This window comes from Bos indicus x Bos taurus, chromosome X, assembly GCF_003369695.1.
Source record: "Bos indicus x Bos taurus breed Angus x Brahman F1 hybrid chromosome X, Bos_hybrid_MaternalHap_v2.0, whole genome shotgun sequence".
Taxonomy (NCBI): domain Eukaryota; kingdom Metazoa; phylum Chordata; class Mammalia; order Artiodactyla; family Bovidae; genus Bos; species Bos indicus x Bos taurus.
In genome coordinates, this window is record NC_040105.1 from 4,618,783 (window position 1) to 4,645,288 (window position 26,506).

General features: G+C 46.9%; 1 protein-coding gene across 5 annotated transcripts in view; it reads left to right on the forward strand.

Annotated features, from left to right (window-relative positions):
• STS (steroid sulfatase) overlaps positions 1–26,506 on the forward strand; it is a 164,293-nt gene that overhangs the window by 115,406 nt on the left and 22,381 nt on the right. For all 5 annotated transcript variants that reach the window (XM_027533076.1, XM_027533072.1, XM_027533074.1 and 2 more), the window contains 2 exons: positions 7,019–7,156; positions 19,902–20,061. In XM_027533076.1, coding sequence (XP_027388877.1) covers positions 7,019–7,156; positions 19,902–20,061 — 298 coding nt within the window. The remainder of the gene's footprint in view (positions 1–7,018; positions 7,157–19,901; positions 20,062–26,506) is intronic.

The following is a 26,506-nucleotide window of genomic DNA, read 5'->3' on the forward strand; positions in this document are numbered from 1 at the left end:
GATGATGTGTGGGAACCAACAGGGCATTTGAAAGGCATCTTTTAAAAATTAGCAGACGATTTAAAGAAATGTTTGCTCATTGTAATATTGTGTCTTTTTTTTAAAAAACAAGCCAAGCAGCTTGCAAGATCCCAGTTCCCCGAGTGTTACTCGCTCAGTCGTGCCCGACTCTTTGCAACCCCATGGGCTGTAGCCTGCCAGGCTCCCCTGTCCATGAAATTCTCCAGGCAAGAATGCGGGAGTGGGTTGCCATTTCCTTCTCCAGGAAGCCATCAAACCTGGTCCCTCAGCAGTGAAAACATAAAGTCCTAACCCCTGGACTGCAGTTTGCAGTAGACTATTTTTCTTTGTATAGCAGTTTTAAGTTTACAGGAAAACAGAGCAGAAAGTACAGAGAATTTTTCTATAGTCATTTCTTCTGCACACAATTTGCTGTATTCTCTCTCTTTTTTTTTTTTTATGTGGACCATTTCTAAAGTCCTTATTGAATTTCTTATGCTATTGCTTCTGCTTTTTTTTTGTTCATTTGTCTTTTTGTAGAATCTCAGCTCCCCGACAAGGGATTGAACCCACACCCCCTGGCATTGGAAGGCAAAAGTCCAAACTTCAGATGACCTTGCGACTTGACTCTCACTTTTCACTTTCAGGCATTGGAGAAGGGAATGGCAACCCACTCCAGTGTTCTCGCCTGGAGAATCCCAGGGACGGGGGAGCCTGGTGGGCTGCCGTCTGTGGGGTCGCACAGAGTCGGACACGACTGAAGCGACTTAGCAGCAGCAGCAACAGCAGCAGCACGGTATGTGTGTTGCTTGTGATGAACCAATATTGATACATTCAATTCAGTTTAGTCACTCAGTCCTGTCCGACTCTTTGTGACCCCATTAATATCAGTTAAAATGCATAGTTGTCGTTACAGTTCACTACTGAATTTGTGCCTTTTATTTTTGTTGTTGTTCAGTCGCTCAGTCATGTCCAGCTCTTTGTGACCCCATGGACTGCAGCACGCCAGGCCTCCCTGTCCATCACCAACTCCTGGAGTTTGCTCAAACTCATGTCCATTGAGTCGGTGATGCCATCCAGCCATCTCATCCTCTGTCGTCCCCTTCTCCTCCTGCCTTCAGTCTTTCCCGGCATCACGGTCTTTTCCAATGTACCGTCTGTGGGTTGGGGCAAATATGTAATCATTACAGTATCATACACAATACTTGCAGCCATGAAATTAAAAGGTGCTTACTCCTTGGAAGGAGAGTTATGACCAACCTAAACAGCATATTAAAAAGCAGAGACATTACTTTGCCAACAAAGGTCCGTCTAGTCAAGGCTATGGTTTTTCCAGTGGTGTGTATGGATGTGAGAGTTGGACTGTGAAGAAAGCTGAGCGCCGAAGAATTGATGCTTTTGAACTGTGGTGTTGGAGAAGACTCTTGAGAGTCCCTTGGACTGCAAGGAGATCCAACCAGTCTATCCTAAAGGAGATCAGTCCTGGGTGTTCATTGGAAGACTGATGTTGAAGCTGAGACTCCAATCCTTTGGCCACCTGATGCGAAGAGCTGACTCATTGGAAAAGACCTGATGCTGGGAAAGTTTGAGGGCTGGAGGAGAAGGGGATGACAGAGGATGAGATGGTTGGATGGCATCATTGACTCGATGGATATGGGTTTGGGTGGACTCTGGGAGTTGCTGATGGACAAGGAGCCCTGGTGTGCTGCAGTTCATAGGATGGCAAAGAGTCAGACACGACTGAGCGACTGAACTCAACTGAATACAATACTTGCCCTCCCTGTTCGTCCCTCCCTGATCCCCAGCCCCTCAGGAGCACTGATCTTTTTACTGTCTGCATGGTTTTGCGTCTTCCGGCGTGTCACAGAGTTGAATCATGCTGTATGCAGCCTTTTCAGATTGGCTTGTTTCACGTCTGTGTGTGTTTGTTGTTTAGCCGCTCAGGTGTTTCTGACTCTTTGTGACCCCATGGACTGTAGCCCACCAGGCTCCTCTGTCCATGGGATTCTCCAGGCAAGAATACTGCAGTGGGTTGCCATTTCCTTCTCCAGGAGATCTTTCCGACCCAGGGATGGAACCCAGGTCTCCTGTGATAGTCATATGCATTTAAGTTTCTTCCATGCCTCTTCATGGCTTGATAACTCATTTCCTTGTATCGGTGAATAACATCACATTGAGTGGCTAGACCCCAGTTAGTTTATCCATTCACCTACCAAGGTGCTGAAAGACACCTTGGTTACTTCCAAGGTTTTGGCAACTATAAATAAACAAGCTCTAAATATTTGTGTTGTTTTCATAGAAGTTGCCACGGAAGCCGCATTTTTCAAAAAGATATTTCTTCATAGCATTTTTCTTTATACTAAGCTACTTCTATATATGTATATTCAAAAATACTTTCGTTTGAAACAGAGGTGCATGGTTGTATGGCCTTTTGCAAATACCAATTACAGCACAGGGAAGTGAAACCCTGATCTGTGTTGTTTGGTTAATACTTAGAAATTTTTATGTGCATGCAAGGGACGTTCGTGGGGTTTTTTTGTAGATTTTTTTCACATGTTCTCTTTGCAGTTCTTTCCTTTTATTTTTGACTGGGCTGGGTCTTCGTCGCTGCACGGGCTTTTCTCTAGTCGCAGGGAGAGGGGGCTGCTCTCGAGTTGTGGGGTGTGGGCTTCTCATTGCGGGGGCTTCTCTCGTTTTGGAGTATGGGCTGTAGGTTGCATGGGCTCCAAGAGTTGCAGCTCCGGGGCTTTAGGGCGCGGGCTCAGTATTGTGGCACATGGTCTTCGTTGCCCCTCGGCATGTGGGATCTTCCCGGACCAGGGATCAAACCCAAATTTGATCCCAGACCAGGGATCAAAGGCATTGACCAGGAGGTTCTTTCCCAACGAGCCACCAGGGAAGGCCCCCAAAGGGGCCTTCTTCCTTCAGAGTGTATGCTGTTGCGGCTAAGTCGCTTCAGCCGTGTCCAACTCTGTGCGACCCCATGGACGGCAGCCCAGCAGGCTCCCCTGTCCCTAGGATTCTCCAGGCAAGAACACTGGAGTGGGTTGCCATTTCCTTCTCCAGTGCATGCATACTAAGTCGCTTCTGACTCTGTGCGACCCCTATGGACAGCAGCCCTCCAGGCTCCTCTGTCCACGGGATTCTCCAGGCAAGAATACTGGAGCGTGTTGCCATTTCCTTCTCCGTCAGAGTGTACGTGGGGGTTGTATCTCTGCCTTGTTGCTCCTTCCTGTGCCAACTCATTAAACTAATTACCATTCGCATAGTGATAAGCCTTAAATTAGTGTCAGAGTCCAATTACCCCAATCCTGCGTGCACAGGTGGTTTGTGGAGCTGAATCAAAGCACAGCCCAATAAATGTCTGGCTGGTGATGATTGATCACGGGAGACAACTCGCTGAAACAGTCCTGCGCGTCTTATCCCCTGATCCTGAGGACGACGTTCATCTCCACGGCGAGGCTTCCAGGAATGTTTATTGTACGGAATGAAGCACTGAGAGAGACTGAGCGTCCTCTAGCCTGTGGCGTTGCAATCAGATAGCAAGAATATGTCTGGTGACAGATGAAGCGGATGTTGCTTTTGCATTGGAAATCATGTCTGCCACCTCCACAGAGGGTGGACCCTGTAGCTTTTTATGCCCTCTTTTTGGACAAAATCAGTCAGGGTGCAGCCCCCGGGGTGGAGGGCCTGACTCCATGGGGTATGTGATCTGTCTGCTGGATAGGCTTACACATATTTATTTGGCCAATTACCAATATTCAGTTTATTGTCTTTTTTATATTTTTTAATCTTTATTTTATTTTTTAATTTTTTTTATTTTGTCTTTTTTTAAAAATATTTATTTGGCCGATTACCCATATTCAGTTATTGTCTTTTAAAAATATTTATTTATTTGGCTGATTACCAATATTCAGTTATTGCCTTTTTTTATTTTATTTTTTAATCTTTATTTTATTTTTAATTTTTTTATTTTGTCTTTTTTTAAACATTTATTTATTTGACCAATTACCCATATTTGGTTATTGCCTTTTTTTAATTTAATATTTATTTATTTGGCTGAGTAGGATCTTAGTTGTCGCATGTGAGATCACACAGGATGGCTGATGTTCACCGTGGCATGTGGGGGTCTCCAGTTGTGACCTCTGAACTCTGGGTTGCAGCCGGTGGGCTCCAGTTCCCTCATCAGGGATGGAACCCGGGCCCCCTGCATTGGGAGCGTGGAGTGTCGGCCCCTGGGTTGTGGTGGTTTAGTCGCTCAGTCGTGTCCGACTGCTTTGAGACCCCATGGACTGCAGCCCGCCAGGCTCGTCTGTCCGTGGGGACTCTCCAGGCCAGAATCCTGCAGTGGGTTGCCATTCCCTTCCTCCAGGGGATCTTCCCGACGCAGGGATGGAACCTGCATCTCCTGCCTTGCAGGCGGATTCTTCACCACTGCGGCCCTTAGCCCCTGGACCACCAGGGCAGCCTCCTCAGTTGTTACTTCTGCTGCCAAGGATGCCCGGTGTGCTTGTAGAGTTCCCGTTGTGATTATCCTACACTGACCTCACCCCAAAACGTGGGTCCCCCGTCGAGATGAGCGATCCTTGAGCCACACCAAGATGATACGGAAAGGGTTGTAACTCCCAGGTGACGAGATTGTCTGGACAGAGCAGGGTAGCTGCTGGGCCGCTGTGAAGATGGCTTTCAGGAGATGGGGAAAAGGAGACAAATAAGCTGTTGTGGGAGATAGAAGCTGACTCCTAGATGTGGGTTCCTGCGTGTAGGTAGGAGCTGGTACAGTTTGAACCTGCCGTGGGCACTGAGGGAAGGAGCCCGTAGGCTTTCTTGTAAGCTTGTTGGGTGCAAATGGAAGAGGCAGAGATGAGGTCTAAATACTCTTTGTGCCTGCTTTTTACTTCCTAAGTCCTGTCCAACTCTTTGCGACCCCATGGACTGCAGTCAGCCAGGCTCCTCTGTGGGATTCTCCCAGGCCAGAACACTGGAGTGGGTTGCCGTTTCCTTCTCCAGAGAATCTTCCCGACTCAAGGATCGAACCTGCATCTCCTACATAGGCAGGCAGATTCTTTTCGGCTGAGCCACTTGAGAAGCATTTAAAGCTCTTAGCAGACCTCAGAAAACCAGCTCAGGCCCTTTAATACCTCACAGTATAACTAACTGCCTGCATTGGCCAAATGAAGCCAGCACCATGGGACTATAAGGGATCTCTGTGGGAATTATAAATTAGATGCCTCTAGTCTGACCATCATTTTCTTCTGATTTGAGAGCAGATGAATGAGTTGAGTGAACGTTGCTCAGTTGTGTCTGACTCTGTGACCCCATGGACTATACAGTCCATGAGATTCTCTAGGCCAGAATACCTGAATGGGTAGCCTTTCCCTTCTCCAGGGGATCTTCCCAATGCAGGGATGGAACCCACGTCTCCCACACTGCAGGCAGATGGAACCCATGTCTCCCACACTGCAGGTGGATTCTTTACCAACTGACTTATGAGGGAAGCCCAGATGAGAGCTTCCTAATCAGAGAGGCTGTGTTTCAGCCCATTCTTCCATCTTCAGCTTGCTTCTGTAATTTTTTTTTTCCTTATGAAAAATTTGAGATATAAAGGGAGAAAAGTGCAGTCAAGCGCCACATGTCCTGGGCCCACCTTTACCAATTGATGAAGTCAGGTCTGATGTAGGGTCATCATGCTTTGTACTCGCTTCCCATCTTCCTGGACGAATGTGATGAAGAGAGAAGCTGTCATACCATGCCATCCGTGGGTCTGTTCATCTGCTAAGCTGTGCTGGCTTTGAGAGTCGGGGTTTTGTTATCAGACTTACTCTTTCTCTGTTGTCTGCCACTTCCTAGGCTTCCCTGGTGGCTCAGACAGTAGAGGATCTGCCTGTAATGCAGGAGACCCGGGTGTGATCCCCAGGTGGGGAAGATCCTGTGCAGAAGGGAAGGGCAACCCACTCCAGTATTCTTGCCTGGAGAATCCCATGGACAGAGGAGCCTGGTGGGCTACAGTCCACGGGATCACAAAGAGTCAGACACCGCTTAGCGACTAAACAACAACAATATGTTAGGGTTAGTCTAGAACATGCAGTTTGGGGAAAAAAAGATGAGGACAAGGAAAAGGAAAATGTGAGGACAATAGATTTTTCATGACGGGCAGTTTTAGACCTGGGTATCTATGGTAACTATTAGAAAGGGCCTTCATCAAAAAGTATTTATAGAGATGTTTCGTCATATAAGAGGAGCCCTGATGGTTTAGTTTTTTACCAGACAGTGAGGAAAGCTAGTAGACTTCTTTTTCTTTAGCTGGAGAATAATTGCTTTACAATGATGAGTTAGTTTATGCTGTACAACATGTGAGCTGTAGGTATATACATATATATCCCCTGCCTCTTGAACCTCCTCCCTACCCCCTCATCTGACTCCTCTAGGCAAATGGATTAAGAAGTCGTGATACATATATACAGTGGAATATTACTCAGCCATAAAAGGGAACAAGATTGGGTCATTCGTAGTGATGTAGATCCACCTAGAGTCTTTCATACAGAGTGAAGTAAGTTCAAAGGAGAAAAACAAAGATCGTATATTAACACATATTGATGGCATCTAGTAGACGTTTTTATGACCTCAAGACCAAGGCCAGCTGATGATTGCAACAATCTTCCCTCTGCTAGCATCTTCCTCCAAAGGGCTCATAGTCTGTGAGCCTGGTTCTTCTAGAATGTTTATCGAGCCTTCCTGGAGGATTGCCCCACGATGCCTAGAGGTTCAAATGATGCTTACAGATGAGACTTAATTCCATGACTAACCTTTCTCCTTGTCTCTGCCGAGTGCCCAGCCACTGTGGGTCCTTCTGATTATGGAGCATCCCGGATTAGAATCCGCATGGGCGGGAGGACTCAGGGTATAAGACTGTCTCCTCAGCATCACCAGTTCCCAGACGAGTGCACAAGGGCAAATCACCTCTGTTTCTGTTGTAAAGATTGTGCTTTTTTAACCTTGAGTGTTTCCTCCCCTTCAGGGCAGATCTTGGATGTCCTTGACGAGCTGAAACTGGCTAATAACACCCTGGTGTACTTCTCCTCCGACCAAGGAGCTCACGTAGAGGAGGTGACCGTCAAAGGGGAAGTTCAAGGAGGCAGTAACGGTATCTACAAAGGTAAGAAATGTGTTCGGGTGGGCAGTGCCCGTGGCATCAGTGCTGGGCCCCCCGGCTCAGCCCTCACTCACCTTCTTCCGGACCTCGGAGGACCTTAGTCCTGTTCTTTTTTTTTAATATGCATATTTATTTATGTATTTGGGCTCCCCAGGTGGCTCAGTGGTAAAGAATCCATCTGCCAAACTGGAGGCAGGGAGATGCAGATTCGATTCTTGGGTGGGGAAGATCCCCTGGAGGTGGAAATGGCAACCCACCCCTGTATTCGTGCCTGGAGAAATCCCACGGACAGAGGAGCGTGGCGGGCTACAGTCCATGGGGTCGCAAAGAGTTGGACACGACTGAGTGACCAACGCTTTCACTTTTTCACGTGATCTCTTAGATGTGGCATGTGGGGTCTATTGCTCCGACCAGGAGTCAAACCTGGGCCCCCTGCTTTGGCAGCACACTTTCTTAGTCCCTGGACCACCAGCAAAGCCCTCCAGGAACTCTTTAGTAAAATGATTCAGCCAGCCCTCCTGTATTTACTCTTATTTTCAAGTGGCGAGAAGCTGGAAGCTTGTATTCCTATATAAGAAGATGAGGTGCTTTTCCCCTATTTCCATGAGGTTATGGGCTGTGTTCAGAAAGTTGGTTTTGTTATTTGATAGATGGTAGCGTCTCTTGAGATGCATTCACAGACTGAATGTCATGTGCTAGCCGCCCCACCCCACCGCACATCCCCACCATCCATTCATTCCCTCTAAGAGGGTCCTTTAGGTTCCAAAGCGGCTTAGCGGCTGTTGCTGCGATGTGGACATAAATCACAGTAATAGAAGGGGCGAGCAGGTGATACATTATTTACGAAACTCACATACACGGTGGGATACAGCCCCAGTTTGGGGACAGAGGAACCCCAGCTGATGACTCTGAGAAAGCCGGATGGAGCAGAGAAGGAGGAGGCTGTAGTGGGATTTCGTGATGATAGCTGAGTCTTCAGAAACACAAGAGGATGGTGAGTCTGGGTCAGAAAGAGAGGGTCAAAGGTCTGAGAGATGCCTGCGGGCTTGCGGTTTTCATCCAATCTGCAAAGCATGCTCACTGCTGCTCCCTGTTTTGTTTTTATCTGGAGGATAATTGCTTTACAGAACTATGTCGGTTTCTGCCCTGCATCAGCGTGAGTCGGCCACAGGTATACAGACGTCCCCTCCCTCTTGAACCTCCCTCCCACCCCATCCCACCCCTCTCGGTTGTCACGGAGCCCTGGGTTGAGCTCCGTAAGTCATACAGCAAATTCCCATCTATTTTAAACACGGTAGTGTACATGTTTCTATGCTGTTCTCGCAAATCGTCCCACCCTCTCCTTAGCCCGCTGTGTCCACGTCTGTCCCCCACTGCGGCTCTGCACATGGGTTCATCAGTCCTATCTTGCTAGATTCCATCCAGTTCAGTTCACTCGCTCAGTCGTGTCCGACTCTCTGCCACCCCAGGAACCGCAGCACGCCAGGCCTCCCTGTCCATCACCAACTCCCGCAGTTCACTCAGACTCACGTCCATCGAGTCAGTGATGCCATCCAGCCATCTCATCCTCTGTCGTCCCCTTCTCCTCCCGCCTTCAATCTTTCCCAGCATCAGGGTCTTTTCAAATGAGTCAGCTCTTTGCTGAGGTGGCCAAAGTACTGGAGTTTCAGCTTCAGCATCAGTCCTTCCAATGAACACTCAGGACTGATTTCCTTTAGGATGGACTAGTTGGATCTCCTTGCAATCCAAGGGACTCTCAAGAGTCTTCTCCAACACCACAGTTCAAATCATCAATTCTTCAGTGCTCAGTGTTCTTTATGGTCCAACTCTCACATCCATACATGACCACAGGAAAAACCATAGCCTTGACTAGACGGACCTTTGTTGACAAAGTAATGTCTCTGCTTTTTAATATGCTGTCTAGGCTGGTCATAACTTTCCTTCCAAGGAGTAAGTGTCTTTTAATTTCATGGCTGCAGTCACCATCTGCAGTGATTTTGGAGCCCAGAAAAATAAAGTCTGACACCGTTTCCACTGTTTCCTCATCTGTTTTCCATGACGTGATGGGACCAGATGCCATGATCTTACTTTTCTGAATGTGGAGCTTTAAGCCAACTTTTTCACTCTCCTCTTTCACTTTCATCAAGAGGCTTTTGAGTTCCTCTTCACTTTCTGCCATAAGGGTGGTGTCATCTGCATATCTGAGGTTATTGATATTTCTCTCTGCAGTCTTGATTCCAGCTTGTGCTTCTTCCAGCCCAGCGTTTCTCATGATGTACTCTGCATAGAAGTTAAATAAGCAGGTGACAATATACATCCTTGACATACTCCTTTTCTTATTTGGAACCAGTCTGTTGTTCCATGTCCAGTTCTAACTGTTGCTTCCTGACCTGCATACAGCTTTCTCAAGAGGCAGGTCAGGTGGTCTGGTGTTCCCATCTCTTTCAGAATTTTCCACAGTTTATTGTGATCCACACAGTCAAAGGCTTTGGCATAGTCAATAAAGCAGAAATAGATGTCTTTCTGGAACTGTCTTGCTTTTTCAATGATCCAGCAGATGTTGGCAATTTGATCTCTGGTTCCTCTGCCTTTTCTAAACCAGCTTGAACATCTGGAATTTCACGGTTCACATGTTGCTGAAGCCTGGCTTGGAGGATTTTGAGCATTCCTTTACTAACGTGTGAGAGGAGTGCAATTGATTCTGTTTGTATTTGTTAATATACTTGTCTTTTTGTTTCTGACTTTCTTCTCTGCATCCAATAGGCTCTAGGTTCATCTACCTCATTAGGGCCGACTCAAATGCATTTTTTTCACTTCACTTAATATGATCATCTCTAGGTTGATCCAAGTTGGTGCAAATGGCATCATGTCATTCTTTTTTATGGCTGAGTGATATTCCATTGTATATATGTACCTCATTTTGTTTATCCACTCACCTCTCGTTACATATATGTTTAGTTTTCTCTGGATGTTTGCCCAGGAGTTGGCTTGCTGGATGCTAGGATAGATCTATTTTTAGTTATTTAAGGAACCTCCAAGGCGGGAGGAGAAGGGGTCAACAGATCATTGGATGGCATCACCGAGTCAATGGGCATGAGTTTGAGCAAGCTCCAGGAGTTGGTGATGGACAGGGAGGCCTGGCGTGCTGCAGTCGGTGGGGTGTCAAACAGTCAGACACAACTGAGTGACTGAATTGATCTGAACTGAATGCTGTTTTCCACACTGCTGCCCCAACTTATATTCCAACCAACAGTGCAGAAGGGTTCCCTTTACTTCCCACCCTCCCCAACACATAGTATTTGTAAAGTCATTTTCACCTTTTCCTTAAAATACCCTCCCTTAGCTGGGACCAGAATAACCTAAGATTCTTTTAGAGTTGAGTGTTTCCACTCTCTTCCTCATAGTTGAAAATTCCCCAAGGTCTTGGATTGAGAGCATTGTATTCCTGGCTCTGGCTTCAGTTTTGTTCCTCTCCAAAGTCAAGGTCACCCAGCAGGCGGCTCCCTTGTCAATCCCCACCTCCCTTCTACTCTGCCTAAAGGCAGGTAATAAATGCAAGTGGATTGGATAAATTTAAAGGCAGGTAATAAATGCCAGTGGAGTGGATAAATTAACCCTGTGTGTAGATAACGTCTGCAGAAACACTGGTTGGCAGGGGTGGGGGCTGAAAATCATGTTTTTCCTGTATGTGCAAGAAAGGAGGCTTGCCAAATTTCCTGAGTCCTGGATGGACGGTCCTGCAGTTGCTGGTCCTTGAAGTACACATTTCATAAGGAGCTGATGGGCTGGAGTCCAGATTGCTTCTGAGTCTGGCTTCTCCTTGCCTCATAGAGTCCCACAGCTTTCAGAGCAATGGATACTTTCATTGGGGAAAAAAACAATAAGAGCAAGAAGCTCTGGTAGTTTATTGGGAGGTGGTTACATTTAGGTTCATCATTCAGTCCATGGACTGTAGCCCTCCAGGCTCCTCCGTCTGTGGGATTCTCCAGGCAAGAATACTGGAGTGGGTTGCTATTTCCTCCTCCAGGGGATCTTCCCCACCCAGGAATCGAACCTGGGTTTCCTGCATTGCAGGTGGAGTCTTTACTGCCTGAGCCACCAGGGAAGCCCCTTTCAGATTTTGGTAAATAGTTTCATCAGCTTCCTGAGAGTGGGCAGTGCTGGCCGGTCCCTCTACTGGCGGGACTTGTGTACTAGGAGTTCACTGGGCTTTTCCTCTTTGAAAGAAGGTCATATGTTATCCCCGCTTAGCAGTTCAATCCTTTGGTTCAGTTCCAGTGACAAGCGTGCATTTATTGAGTCTACACTGTATGGCAGGCACGGGGCAGCTTCTAAGGCATCATGGCAATGAATACAGGGTCTCTGACCGCTAGGAACTCATAGTCTTCTGTTGAGATGGAGCTCAAAGGACATGGTGTCAGATTACAAACTAGACAGGAACCTCTGAGAAGGGACCAGCGGAGGTTGCTCTCCCAACCTGGGAACTGAGAGAACCTCCCAGGAGATGTTGGCCTTTTGCAGGCTGATGTGTGAAAGTGTTGGCTGGCAGGGAGGAGAGGTGAAAAGTTCATTCCAGGCAGAAATGAGATGCTTCTGGGGAGCGAAAAGGCAGCTCAGTGTTGCTGGAGATGAAATTGTGAACAAGAGCTATTGTGTGATGTAACTGAGGAGAGGTATCCTACATCCCCATTAATGCATCCTATAGAATGATTAGATGGGGATGGATGGCTGCGTAGATAGATAAACAGATACATATGGATGCATAGACGGATAGAGATGGATGGATGAATGCATAGATATAGGTGGATGGATGATAGACAGATATAGATGGATGGATGGATAGACAGATATAGATGGATGTGTAGATATAGATAGATAATAGATAGATACATATGGATAGGTAGATATAGATCGATGAATGGGTAGATAAATATAAATGGATGGATAGATATAGATAGATGAATGGATGTAAAAAAAAACAAAATAAATGTGTGTATGTGTATATATATACACACACATGTATATACGTATATATATGTATGTATGCAGTTATTTCCATTTGGGTAGTAGTTAAAATGGGAGGTCAAGAATATCACCCAAATCTGGTATAAGGAAACGCTGAAGGAGTGAGGATAAGGATGAATTGAGGAATAATACAAAACATGTCATGCTTTTGGCTGGTCTGATTGGGTGGATAGAGGCTTAAGTCCTTGAGGAATTAGGCCTCCTGGGCAGAGACTCGGTTCCCTGTCTTTAGAACCGGAATGATAGGATTGTCCTTGTAGGAACGTCGTAGAGCATTGTCACAATGATTTAAAAGGCTGTGCATGCAGAGTGTCTCCTAAGTGCCCTTAGTGAGGGCAGGGTTGACTGTTACGTAACTGCCCGAGTGCAAGACCGCTGTCGGCAGACACATTGTACCCACATCACCTGTATCCCCAGAACCGAGAACAGTGCCTGACCTGTTGTAGGACATGGTTTTTCAGGGACTTCCCTGCTGGTCTAGTGGCTAAGACTCTGAGCTCCCAGTGCAGGGGGTTCGGGTTCAATCCCTGGTCAGAGAACTAGACCCCACATGTCGAAACTAAAGAGGTTACATGCTGCAACTAAGATCTGGTGTGGTCAAATAAGTAAGTAAATAAATATTTTAAAAGGAGTGATTTTTGAGTCAATATGTAAATAGAAAAAAACACTTGAGCTTGGGTTTCAAGGATCAATGAAAGTGAATGTTGCTCAGTCGCATCTGACTCTTTGAGACCCCGTGAACTATGTCGACGGAATTCTCCAGGCCAGAATACTGGAGTGGGTAGCCTTTCCCTTCTCCAGGGGATCTTCCCAACCCAGGGATCAAATCCAGGTCTACCACATTGCAGGCAGATTCTCTACCAGCTGAGCCACCAGGGAAGCCCAAGAATACTGGAGTGGGTAGCCTTTCCCTTCTCCAGGGGAATCTTCCCGACCCAGGGATCGAACCCAGGTCTCCCGTGTTGCAGGCGGATTCTTTACCAACTGAGATACCAGGGAACCCAAAAGATCAATGGTTTAACTCAGTGAAGAAAGCAGTGGAAGAGCGTGATTGTGTTGGAAAAAATCCATTGGTAGTGGCAACGGATTGGATATGGGGTTTGAGGAAGAAAAAGACATCAAGCATCATCAACCATCAAACCATCATTATGGTTTGTGGCTGGTGTGATTGGGTAGGTAGAGGTTTCCTTGAGGAATTGGGACTCCTGAGCAGAGACCCATATTGGGTTGTTGTCTGAAGAGGTGTATGGGGTTATTTGAAATAAGAAGATGTGTTAAATATAGAAGGTGAGATGGTAGATGATCCAACAAAGGAAACAACAGGGACAAAAAGAGAGTGACAGGGAAATGAGAGATAACCAGGAGAGAAGACGGTCCAGGGAAGAACGTGGTCTGTAGAAATGGATGCTGAGAAATAGTCCAGTTCTGCTGGAATTCCATCACGTCCGATAGCTTTGTTCATATGACTTTCCCGAGGCCCACTTGGACTGCAAGGAGATCAAACCAGTCAGTCCTAAAGGAAATCAATCCTGAGTACTCATTGGAAGGACCGATGCTGAAGCTGAAGCGCCAAGACTTTGGCCACCTGATGCAAAGAGCCAACTCATTGGGAAGCGCCCTGATGCTGGGAAAGATTGAGGGCAAGAGGAGAAAGGGCATGACAGAGGGTGAGATGGTTGGATGCCATCACTGACTCAATGAACGTGAATTTGAGCAAGCCCCAGGAGATAGTAAAGGACAGGGGAGCCTGGTATGCTGCGGTCCATGGGATTGCAGAGATGGACCCAACTTAGAGACTGAACATCAACGTGAGTTCAGTCCTTGGGTCAGGAAGATCCTAAATGGCAGTCCTCTCCAGTATTCTTGCCTGGAGAGTCCCATGGGCAGAGGAGCCTTGTGGGCTACAGTGCATGGGGTCGCAAGGAGTCAGACACAACTGCAGCGACTTAGCACACAGGAGCAGTGAAGATAGTCGGGGTCAACGAGCATGTCAGGCTTCCAAGAAGATCGTAGGAAATAAGATCTAACATGTAGATGGAGGGCTGATCTTTGTAAAGATTGTAAGTATAATGCTTATACTGGATTATGTATAGATGAATCACTTTGTCGTATGCCTGAAACGAATATAACATTGTAAATCAACTATATTCCAATTATTTAAAAAAAAAAAAAAAAGCAGTGCTCTGCAGATTATGGGAGAAGGCAATGGCACCCCACTCCAGTACTCTTGCCTGGAAAATCCCATGGATGGAGGAGCCTGGTGCGCTGCAGTCCATGGGGTCGCTAGGAGTCGGACACAACCGAGTGACTTCACTTTCACTTTTCACTTTCGTGCATTGGAGAAGGAAATGGCAACCCACTCCAGTGTTCTTGCCTGGAGAATCCCAGGGACGGGGGAGCCTGGTGGGCTGCCGTCTATGGGGTCGCACAGAGTCAGACACAACTGGAGCGACTTAGCAGCAGCAGCTGCAGAATATGGCAGTTGAGCCAGATTCGGTCTGATGGCTGATTTGCTAGATCAGGATTTCCTGAAATAAAGCTATCCTCATTTGCTGGAGTCTGGCCCTGCTGTTTCTGAGCTTCTGAGAACTTGGGCAAAGCACCGACAGTTCGTGAAATAGTGCCTTCCTCCCCCAACCCCGCCCCCGCCCCCCGCTCCGCCCCCGCCCCCCGCCGGGCTCTTGAGAGAGAACACGTGTCAGCCCTGGGCTCAGATAATTTTGCTGTTTGATGTCTTGCTTCAAGCGTCACCTTCAACTTTTCAAACCAGGTCAGTTATTTTAAGGGTGTTCTGCAGTTGTTCACCTCTCCTCTTCCTCAGGGGCGCGAGCAGACAACTGTTGTTTATTTTTGCCCTGTTTGGCGGTGGATCATACTTCGCTCGAAGCTGGGCAGTTTTGCGCCCTGTCCCATCTCTGTCTGGCGGCCTTTTAATCTCTTGAATGAACACATCGAGGAGGAGAATGGAAGCTAGAGTCTCTTGGTTGAGATGACGCTTGGGCTAGTTACATTTGTCCCGGGTTTCCTTCTTGTTCTTTAGTTGCTAAGTTGCGACCCCATGGACTGTAGCCCACCAGCCTCCTCTGTCCATGGGATTCTCCAGGCAAGAACACTGGAGTGGGTTGCCATGCCCTCCTCCAGGGGTCTTCCTGACCCATGGATCGAACCCTCCTCCTGGGGATCTTCTGGACCCAGGGATCAAACCCGCAGCTCTTAAGTCTCCTGCACTGGCAGGCGTGTTCCTGACCACTAGCGCCACCTGGGAAACCCCACGTACACACTGCTATATATAAAAGAGATACCAATAAGGACTTCCTGTATAGGACAGGAACTCGACTCAGTACTCGGTAATACCCTAAGTGGCCAAAGAATCTGAAAAACAGTAGATACGTGTGTATAAACAAATCACTTTGCTGCGAATCAGAAATGAACCACCCTCCAATAACATTTTTTTTTAACACCCAATGCTCTATGCCTGTCCCCTACTACTGGGAGAAATGGAGACCCTGGAGCTGCAGCTTGGTCATTTAACTTGGGCAAGCACTCTTGAGAGGCATTGACAGGTGCGTTCTTTAGCGCTGAGCCACCAGGGAAGCCTCTGCTTCCTTCGGGTTCACACCAACCCAGGGAATCAGTGTTATCTAGGCAGGGAGATGCCTAAGAGGAGCAACAAAATGACAAATGGATAATTTCATACAAGTCTGTGCCCAGATGAGGCAAAAAGAGGGACAAGCATACGCTCCTGCCACTCAGAGGCATTTGACCTGCCGTGTGGAAGGATTCGACAGGGACAGAAATGGAAGGCTGGTTTGGAGACAGCTCTTAACAAGACAGCTGCTAACAAGAGTCTCAGAGTGAATGGTGGAGGAATTTTGCAGGAAGATGGACTCAGTCCTCATCCCTTTGTGATTCCCCATCAGGACCGAGTACCAGCAGGATGTTAAACGTGCAAATTTGACAGTGACTCGACCAGGGTTTTAAATTCAGACCGTGCTCTTTTCTCTGTTCAGGCGTTTTCAGAAAAAAATGAATCCAGCCTCCTTCACCTCTTTTGTTTCATGTATCTTCCTTACAACCCTCCCGCCTTGCCCTGCGAACCATCTTTCTTCTTCCCTAGCCAACTCAAAGGCTGTTTATTTAGAGCCGGTGCTCCTCCAGGCAAGAGGCATCGTCTGGGCTTGTTCTTGGCCTCCAGTTCTGCACAGCATGTTTTAAAAGGGGCACTGCTCTGGGCGGGGGGAGCAGCGTGTCTGTTTTTCCATCCATCCCCGTGTTCTCTGCCAGAGGGACCCCGTAGCCCTGGCCTCTCTGAGCCCAAGGCTTCCGTGTTCCCGTCTGCCTTCCCCAGGGTCCGTGAGCGGGAGGCCTTGCTGAGCATCTTTTGTGGACATTCTGACCCTCTCCCGGTTCCTCCCTGCAGCCCCTCCTGTTAGCCCTTTCATGCTCTGCTTAGTTACTTTTGAATCACTTCCCAGGTAGTACTAGTGTTAAAGCATCTGCCTCCAATGAGGACAACCCAGGTTCGACCCCTGGGTGGGGAAGATCCCCCTGGAGAAGGAAATGACAGCCCACTCCAGTATCCTTGCCTGGAGAATCCCATGCACAGAGGAGCCTGGTGGGCTACAGCCCATGGGGTCACAAAGAGTGGACTGAGTGGCTAACTCTAACTGTGATGAAAATGCCACTGTTGCTGCCCTCCTGCCTTCCAGGCCGGAGGTCCTAGTCCCGTAGAATACTCACATCTTCCCTGTTTGTAACGCACAGCATGGCACAGTTGATCTGTGCACCCACGGGCACAGAACCTGTATTTTCATTTCCTGGGTCTGCCTTGACAAGTCGCCACTGCTTTGGTGCCTCTGAGCAACCCAAGTGGATGATCTTATGGCTCTGCAGGTCCGATGTCCAGAATGAGCCCACGAGGGTTGAAATCAGGGTGGTGGCAGAGCCACGTTCCTTCATGAAGGCTCTCGGAAATGCCTACTTCCTTGCCTCTCCCAGTGGCCAGAGACCAGCTGCATCTCTTGGCTTTCTCCTGACGTAGCATCCTGAAACCTGTCTCACTGCAGCTCTGACACCAACGCCCCTGTCTCTCTCTTTCCCTTAGAAAGACCCTCATGATTGTATTCAGCCCACTCACAGAGCCCAGAATAAACTCTCCTTTTGTCGTATAAGGCGCCATTTCCCCGGATTCCATTGGGGGACATATGGGGGCTCCACTGGGCTTCCCAGGAGGAGCTAATATTAAAGAATCCATCTGCCAATGCAGGAGACTCAAGTTTGATCCCTGGGCCTCCAAGATCCCTGGGAGGAGGAAATGGCAACTCCCTCCAGTATTCTTGCCTGGAGAATTCCATGGGCAGAGGAGCCTGGGGGGCTACAGTCCATAGGGTTGCAAAGAGTTGGACACGACTGGGTGACCAAACACGCAGCACACAGGGTCAACATTATCCTGCCTTCCACCAGTGGAAAAAAAAGAAATGGAATTGGAACCCCGTGACTTCAGAGTCATTGTTGTCAGTCTTTTTTTTTTGGTGAGTCTTGGTTGCTGCAAGATTTCAGCGTCCCTGGTTACAGTCATGACTCATATCCACCGTGCAGTGCTGGCCACGTGTCATGCATGTAGTCACCATGCCATATATACTGGGTTGGCTGAAAAGTTTGCCGGAGACCTGGATTCGATCCCTGGGCTGGGAAGATACCCTGGAGAAGGAAATGGCCACCCACTCCAGAGCTCTTGCCTGGCAAATTCCATGGATGGAGGAGCCTAGCAGGCTACAGCCCAGGGGATCGCAAAGAGTGGGACACCACTGAGCAACTTCACTGGAAGTTTGAGTTTTCCATGACATCATATGGAGAACTTGAACAAACTTTTCGGCCTATATATATATATGTGTGTGTGTGTGTGTGTGTGTGTGTGTGTATGTATATATATGTGTGTGTATATTCAAAACATATGTTATCATGCATTATATATTATTATATATATTATATATAGTATGTTGTATTTTATATGTATTATGTATACTAGCCTAAGAATGCTTCCCTGGTGGCTCATAGGGTAAAGCGTCTGCCTGCAATGCAGGAGCCTAAAAATTGGTGCTTTTGAACTGTGGTGTTGGAGTAGACTCTTGAGAGTCCCTTGGACTACAAGGAGATCCAACCAGTCCATCCTAAAGGAGATCAGTCCTGAATATTCATTGGAAGGACTGATGCTGAAGCTGAAACTCCAATACTTTGGCCACCTGATGTGAAGAGCCTACTCACTGGAAAAGACCCTGATGCTGGGAAAGATTGAAGGCCAGAGGAGAAGGGGACGACAGAGGATGAGATGGTTGGAGGGCATCACCGATTCTATGGCCATGAGTTTGAGTAAACTCCAGGAGTTGGTGATGGACAGGGAGGCCTGGCATGCTGCAGTCCATGGGGTCACAAAGAGTTGGACATGACTGAGCGACTGAACTGAACTGAATGTTAAAATTGTATATGACTTTATATATAATATATTATATAATAATTTAAAAAATATATAACTATATATATAACTATATATGTTATAATATATATGAATATATATTAAATATATAAATTAATATTATAATTATAGATAACTTTATATACTTTATAATTTATATATAAATTATATATGTTATATAATTATATATGACTATATATAAAACTATATTGTAATTATATAACTATATATTTTATAATTTATATATAAATATATATTGAACAGAATTTATATATTATAATTATAGATAATTTTATATAATTTATAATTTACATATAAATTGTATATAATGTTATATATTATAATTATATATGACTATTTTATATATAAACTATATTATTATATAACTATATATGCTATAATTTATATATATGAATATATTAAATACATAATTTATATATTATAATTATAGGTAACTTTTTATACTTTATAATTTACATATAAATTGTATATAATGTTATATATTATAAATATATATGGCTTTATATGTTATATATAACTATATTATAAATATATATATAACTATATTATAATTATATATAACTATACGTTTTATAATTTATATATAAATATATATCGAACATGTAATTTATATATTATACTTACAGATAACTTTATATGTTTCCAGTATACAATTATATATTATATACATTGCATATTGTTATCATCATATATAACTCTATATATTGTATGTATTTTTCATCGCAACAGGCACGATGCATTTTGTAATGATTTCCTTTATTTTTGGCTGTGCTGGGTCTTCATGGGTACCCGGGCGTTTCTCTGGCTGTGCAGACTGCGGGCTGCTCTCTCGTGGCCGTGCTCAGACTTCGTTGCAGTGGCTTCTCCCGTCATGCAGCACGGGCTCTAGGACACTCGGACATCAGTAGCTGCAGCTCGTGGCCTCAGTCATTCCGGCCCCCGAGCTTTAAGCACAGGCTCAATACTTGTGGCTCACAGCCTCAGTTACTCTGAGGCATGTGGGATCGTCCCAGAACAGCGATGGAACCTGTGTCTCCTGCTTTGGGGGGCAGGTTCTCTCCCACTCGAGCCCCAGGGAAGCCGCAGATACTAGGAGATTCTCGTCCCATCCCTGTCGTCAAAGCACTTAGTTCTTGCAGACTGGCCACCCCAGGTCGACTGTTGAAGAGGGTACTGCTGGCGAGTGCTGGAAAGACACATCTCCTTGACACCTCTCCTTCTGCGTTCCAGGGGGAAAAGCCAACAACTGGGAAGGAGGCATCCGGGTTCCCGGCATCGTCCGGTGGCCGGGAGTGATCCAGGCCGGCCTGGAGATTGATGAGCCCACCAGCAACATGGACATCTTTCCCACGGTGGCCAAACTCGCGGGGTCTCCTCTGCCGCAAGACAGGTACCGTGACTCCCAGCTCCCTGGGATGCTCTCACTCAGGTTGTGCAGGCAAGGGAGCTCTGGTTCACCTGCTCCGTGGCAGGCTGCCTGCAACTGGATTGGTCATCCATGCCCAGTTCTGGAAGATAACTGGTGGGTTAAGGGGCTTCCCTGATGGCTCAGTTGGTAAAGAATCTGCCTGCAATGCAGGAGACCCCGGTTTGATTCCTGGGTCGGGAAGATCCCCTGGAGAAGGGGATAGGCTACCCACTCCAGTCATCTTGGGCTTTCCTGATGGCTCTGGTGGGCAAGCAGGGCTCTGTCCATCCGCTAATCCCAGGGAAAACAAAGTCCGAGACCTGACGGGGATGGATGCTCCATTTCTTTGTTTTGTGTTGTGTTCTTTAGTTCAAAATGTATTTCCCTATCGTGTTGGATCTGCATTTTTTTAATAGGGGAATAATTGCTTTATGATGTTGTGTTGGTTTCCGCGGTACCACAGTGTGAATCGGGTATAAGGGGACATATACCCCCTCCCTCTTGAGCTTCCCTCCCACCCCATATCCCTCCCCTCTAGGTCATCAGAGAGCCCCGAGCTGAGCTCCCGGTGCTATAGACCAGCTTCCCACTTGCTGTCTGTTTTACACAGGGTCGTGTACATATGTTAGCACTGCTCTCTTGAGTCATCTCATCATCTCCTCCCCCTTCTGTGTCCAAAGTCTATTTTCTACATCGTCGTCTGTATCCCTTCCCTGCAAATGGGTTCATCTCTACCATTTTTCTGGATTCTGTATATGCATCAATATCTGGTATTCGTATCAGCTGACTTAATTTCTTCTGGTCTCTGGGTCCATCCATGTCTCTAGGAAAGATCCAATTTTGTTCTTTTTCGTGGCTGAGTAATATTCCATCGTATACATGTCCCACTTCTTTATCCATTCACCTGTTGATGGACAGCTGGGTTGCTTCCATGTCCTGGCTGTTGTAAATAATGCTTCAGTGAACACTGGGGTACATGTGTCTTTTACAATTGTGATGGGCTTCCCTGGTGGCTCAGCTGGTAAAGAATCCACAATGCAGGAGACCTGGGTTCAATCCCTGAGTTAGGAAGATTGCCCTGGAGAAGGGAACAGCTACCCACACCGGTATTCTGGCCTGGAGAATCCCATGGACTGTATGGTACATGCCCAGGAATGGGATTGCAGTCTTTAGCTGAGCCTCCCTCTTTTGGCATTCGGTGGATTTTCTTTCCCCCTGTCTCTCTCTGTCTCATCGGCTTGCAGCAGGGCAGCTGAATAGAGTAACCCCCCTCCTCTCATCACACACACCTCCTCCCAACCCCACCCAGCAGCTCTTTGCTGCAGGAGCGCCGAGAAAGACAGCTGGCTCCTCCATCAGGCCTGTTTCCCCAGCATGTCTTCATCTAGCAGGTTCTAAATGAAACTTCTTTCTCTTGCATTTAAATACAACTTCCGATGACATTGCCAACAGTTTCTCCTTAAGTGTTATGACCCATCCAAAGAGTTCTGAGTGAGGCGTGCTGATTAATTGTTTTCCTTAGTCAGGTGGCAGGCGATGGAGGCACACGGGCCACAAATCTGGTTTAAATTCAGCTGCCGCAGGAACCCAGCAGAGACTGGAAAACAGGGACAAAAACAACAGCTCTGCCAGAGCTCAGTCCAGGTGGAGGTTTGCTCAGCTCCTTCGCGTGCAAGCTTGGTTCATTCTTACCTTTTTTCCCCAAATTTCTACATTGGGTATACCTTCCGCCAGAAGTGTGCCCACACACCACACACACACACACACACCCACACACAAATGAGAAAGGTGAAATTATAGAGTGTAGCCCTTCTTATGTGTTATGACCCATCTGCAGAGTTCTAAGTGAGACATGCTGATTAATTGTTTTCATGGAGTTCCGGTCTCAAGACCCTCACAAACACTTCACTGATCGGGGAATCCAAAGGTGTTCTGCTTCTGTGGGTGGGATCCATCTGTGTTTGCCATATTAGTGATCAGATCTTCAAATCAGAGTCTTTAAACGCAAGAGCGCCCAAGCAAGCATTGAGTCGGCTGGCAGAGGGATGAAGGAGCAGCTGGGGAGAGGCCCGAGCAATGAACTTGTGAAGGACAGGTGATGCAAGAGATCAAAGAGCGTTTCGAATCACCATGGAGATCGTTTCAGCTCATAGACCTCCTGATAGATCTCAGGGAATCCCTGCGGGTCTCTGAACCACACCTGGAGAGCAGCTGGTGCTCCGGAGAAGAACAGAGATCCTGGAGCCGTACTGCATGCAGGGCTTCGCATCTTGGCTGTTTTAACAGCTGCCAAAGCCCCAAACTTCCTGGGCCTTGGTTTCTTCTCCTGCAGATGGGTTCAGCCTTGCATGCCCTTGAATGGGTTGATGTGAAGATGGAAAGCATCAGAGGCTGGCAAGTGCAGAGTGGAGAGGCGTGAATACTTGTCTCTTGTGCTTCATCCACCATAGGGAAAAAGAGTTATTGCAACTCCCGCATTCAATCTCCATCGGGGGTTAGAGGGGCATCACTTTGAAGGCTGAAGGGGGGCTTCAAAGATCTTACCCTCCAGTCACACTAATCTGCCTTTCCTCTAATGATGGAAAACTCGGCAATGGGAACTCATCAAAAGTCTCTTCTTTTTTTTTTTAAGAGATTTTATTTTATGTATTTCTTCACTCTATGCAGCGTGAGGGATTTTTAGTTCCCCATCCAGGGATGGAACCTGTGGCCCCCTGCAGTGGAAGCGTGGAGTCTTAACCACTGTACCACCAGAAAAGTCCCAAACGTTTTTTCTTGTAGACAATCAGAAGTCTCCCTGCTTCTTTTATCTGCTCTTTAGCCCTGGTTCTTTCCCTTGGTATAAATGTGAATAGTATTGGGAAGACTGCACACAGACAGTTCAGATTGGTGTTATTGTTCAGCCGCTAAGTCCTGTCTGACTCTGCGACCACATGGACTGCAGCACGCCAGGCTTCCCTGTCCATCACCAACTCCGGGAGTTTACTCAAACTCATGTCCATTGAGCCGGTGATGCCATCCAACCATCTCATCCTCTGTCTTCCCCTTCTCCTCCTTCCTTCAATCTTTCCCAGCATCAGAGTGTTTTCCAGTGAGTCAGCTCTTTCCATCATGTGGCCAAATGATTGGCGTTTCAGCTTCAGCATCAGTCCTTCCAGTGAATATTCAGGATTGATTTCCTTTAGGATGGACTGGTTGGATCTCCTTGCAGTTCAAGGGACTCTCAAGTCTTCTCTGGCACCACAGTTCAAAAGCATCAATTCTTGGCTCAGGATATCATATCATCACTGCTCTTTTCTCTCATAGTGTGTTTTTTTTTTTGGCCACATTGGGTTGTAGCTGGGGCCCTCAGGATCTCCACTGTGTCTTCTGGAATCTTCTGGTGCAGCATGCAGACTCTCCAATTGTGACCTGCAGATTCTAATTGTGGCATGCAGGCTTATTTGCTCAAAGGCATATGGGATCTTAGTTTTCCAACTGGGGATCGAACCTGTATCCCCTGCATTGCAAGGTGGATTCTTAACCATTTTACCACCAGGGACATTCCTCGGGCTCTCAGAGCATCTTTAAAAGGTTTTCCATCTCACTGGGAAGAGGCCAGGGAAGGCAGAAGTTCAGAGGCAAAGAGGGAGATTCTTAAAGGGAAATCTCACTGCAGGCACCTCCTTCCCACCCCAGCCTGAGGGTGATGCAGGTCAACCTGGTTTTCTCACATGTGTCCATTGATGGAGGAAGCCAGCCCCCACCTCTGGTAATCAGACCCAAGTCTTTTCTGTGTGAGCAGGTATCTTCAGTAGAGCCCTTTCTGAATATTGAAGGTTCTTCCTATGCACCATCGCTGATGGTCTTACTCAACCCAGTGATACTGTGTCTGAGTGGAGGTCCCTCTTAGATGTCATTGTCATGCTAGAGGCCGCAAAGAAAACAAAAAATCTGCTTCCATGTCACTCATGGGAATAAAATGAGTTCTCAGTGTTCTATTTAGATAATGTTAGCAACCAGGTCCGGAAAATACCCTCGTGTGTCTGCCCTGGTGACTTTGATCATTTAAAGGGATAGTTTTCACCTGGGGTGACTGTTCCTCCCAGGGGTGGTTTAGCAATGTCTGGAGACATTTTTGATTGTCGGGACTCACGATGCTGCTGGGATCTCATGGGTGGAGGCCAGAGATGACCCCTCAACAGCCCACAGTTTGGGGGACGACCCCGGGAGATAGTCCCCCCTCCCCACCCATGAGAAGGAGTGATCCAACCCAATATGTCAGTAATGCTGAGGTTGAGAATTCTGCTCAGAGGCTTATTATTGCCCTTTCATGGAAAATGTCATTATAAGGAAAACCTTATTGCAACTTTTCAGTAATGACAGCTGGATAATATTCTATTTATCCATGCATGTGTATTCAGTTGCTCAGTCGTGTAGCCCACCAGGCTCCTCTGTCCATGGGAGTCTCCAGGCAAGAATACTGGAGTGGGTTGCCACTTCCTCCTCCAGGGGATCTTCCTGACTCAGGGATCAACTGGCATTGGCAGGTGGATGCCTTACCACTGAACCACCTGGGCAACCCCTACACTATTGATGCCATGTATAAAATGGGTAACTAATGGGGCCCCACTGTATACTGCAGGGATCTCTACTCGATGCTCTTTGCTGACCTAAGTGGGAAGGAAATCCAAAAAAGAGGGGATGTACATAAAGCTAGGCTTCCCTAGCGGCTGCCTGAAATTCAGGAGACCCGGGTTTGATCCCTGGGTCGGGAAGATCCCCTGGCGAAGGAAATGGCAACCCACTCCAGTATTCTTGCCTGGAGAATGCCATGGACAGAGGAGCCTGGTGGGCTACAGTCCCTGGGGGGCCGTAAAGAGTCAGACACGAATGAGTGACTAAGTTTCACTTTTTCATACATGTAGCTGATTCCCTTTGCTGTGGTGTACACCACACTGTAAAACAACTAGACTCCAATAAAAATTTCCAAAAAAGAAAACACGCATAAGCCACAGAAATATACTACCTAAATATAGCAAAGCAATAAAGTGAAAACCTTTCTGTTGGCCTCATCTTTGCAAGCACACAGAATATTAGCATCGTGAGCGTATGTTCTTTCCTTGTGGTAATACAGAGTTCAGCATGCCATAGGTGGCTGCACCTTTGGAAGACACCTCAATTCTGGCCACAGATCACAGTGCTAGGACGGAAGGACAGGTTCACAGTTCTCCAGAGTCACTCTGTAGTCGTGAAATATTTAGGTCTCCTCTTCCCTACAGTGCAGGAGACCCAAGTTCAATCCCTGGGTCGGGAAGATGCCCTGAAGAAGGAAATGACAACTCACTCCAGTGTTCTTGCCTGGAGAATCCCATGAACAGAGGAGCCTGGCAGGCTACAGTCCATAGGGTTACAGAGTTGAACACAACTGAGCGACTAACACAGACACACACATTCTGTAATTAGAATTCTATTTCTTTCTTTTTTTTTCCAAGTTTGGGAAAGAAATCCAAATGTTTGACATCACTTATGTGTCATGAAGGCAGGGGGAGTGACTTAGTTCTCCCAGTAAGTTGGGCTGATGTTGGGGAGGACCCTGATGGCTTGGTGGTTAGGACTCCCGGTTTTCACTGCCATGACCAGGTTCAGTCCCTGATAAGGCAACTGAGATCCTGCCAGCCATGAGTTATGGCCAGCAGCAACAGCAAAACAAGATTAAAAAAATTTTTTTTTTGCTGATATGTATCTGGGTGACCACACAAAACTTCTTCCATCAGTTCAGTTCAGTTGCTCAGTCATGTCCAACTCTTTGCGACCCCATGAATTGCAGCACGCCAGGCCTCCCTATCCATCACCAACTCCCGGAGTTCACTCAAACTCACGTCCATCGAGTCGGTGATGCCATCCAGCCATCTCATCCTCTGTCATCCCCTTCTCCTCCTGCCCCCAATCCCTCACAACATCAGAGTCTTTTCCAATGAGTCAGCTCTTCGCATGAGGTGGCCAAAGTACTGGAGTTTCAGCTTTAGCATCAGTCCTTCCAAAGAACACCCAGGACTGATCTCCTTTAGAGTGGACTGCTTGGATCTCCTTGAGCCCTGCAAATGAAACAGTTGAATGAGCGGTACCTAGTTCAGCTCCGTTTTGCAGAATAAGAGTTGCAGTTCTTCATGTGCATGAAACTCCTTGTGAATGAGCTTGCTTTCTGTTCATATATATCAGAGTGTCGAATGTTTACGAGCAGAGATGTTGCTTTCATGATGCAAGTGACTTTCTGGGCACTTAGGAGTTGCTTTACTTCGTCAAAGATCTATGTGCTTTCTCCTACAAATGTTTCCTTTCCTATTCTACACTGAAAAAAAAGAATCACTTTGTTTGCAATCTGGCAACAGGTAACTCATAGTGTGCCCCCAAGTTAACCTCTTTGTCAGTCCCCCAAAGCTTCCCC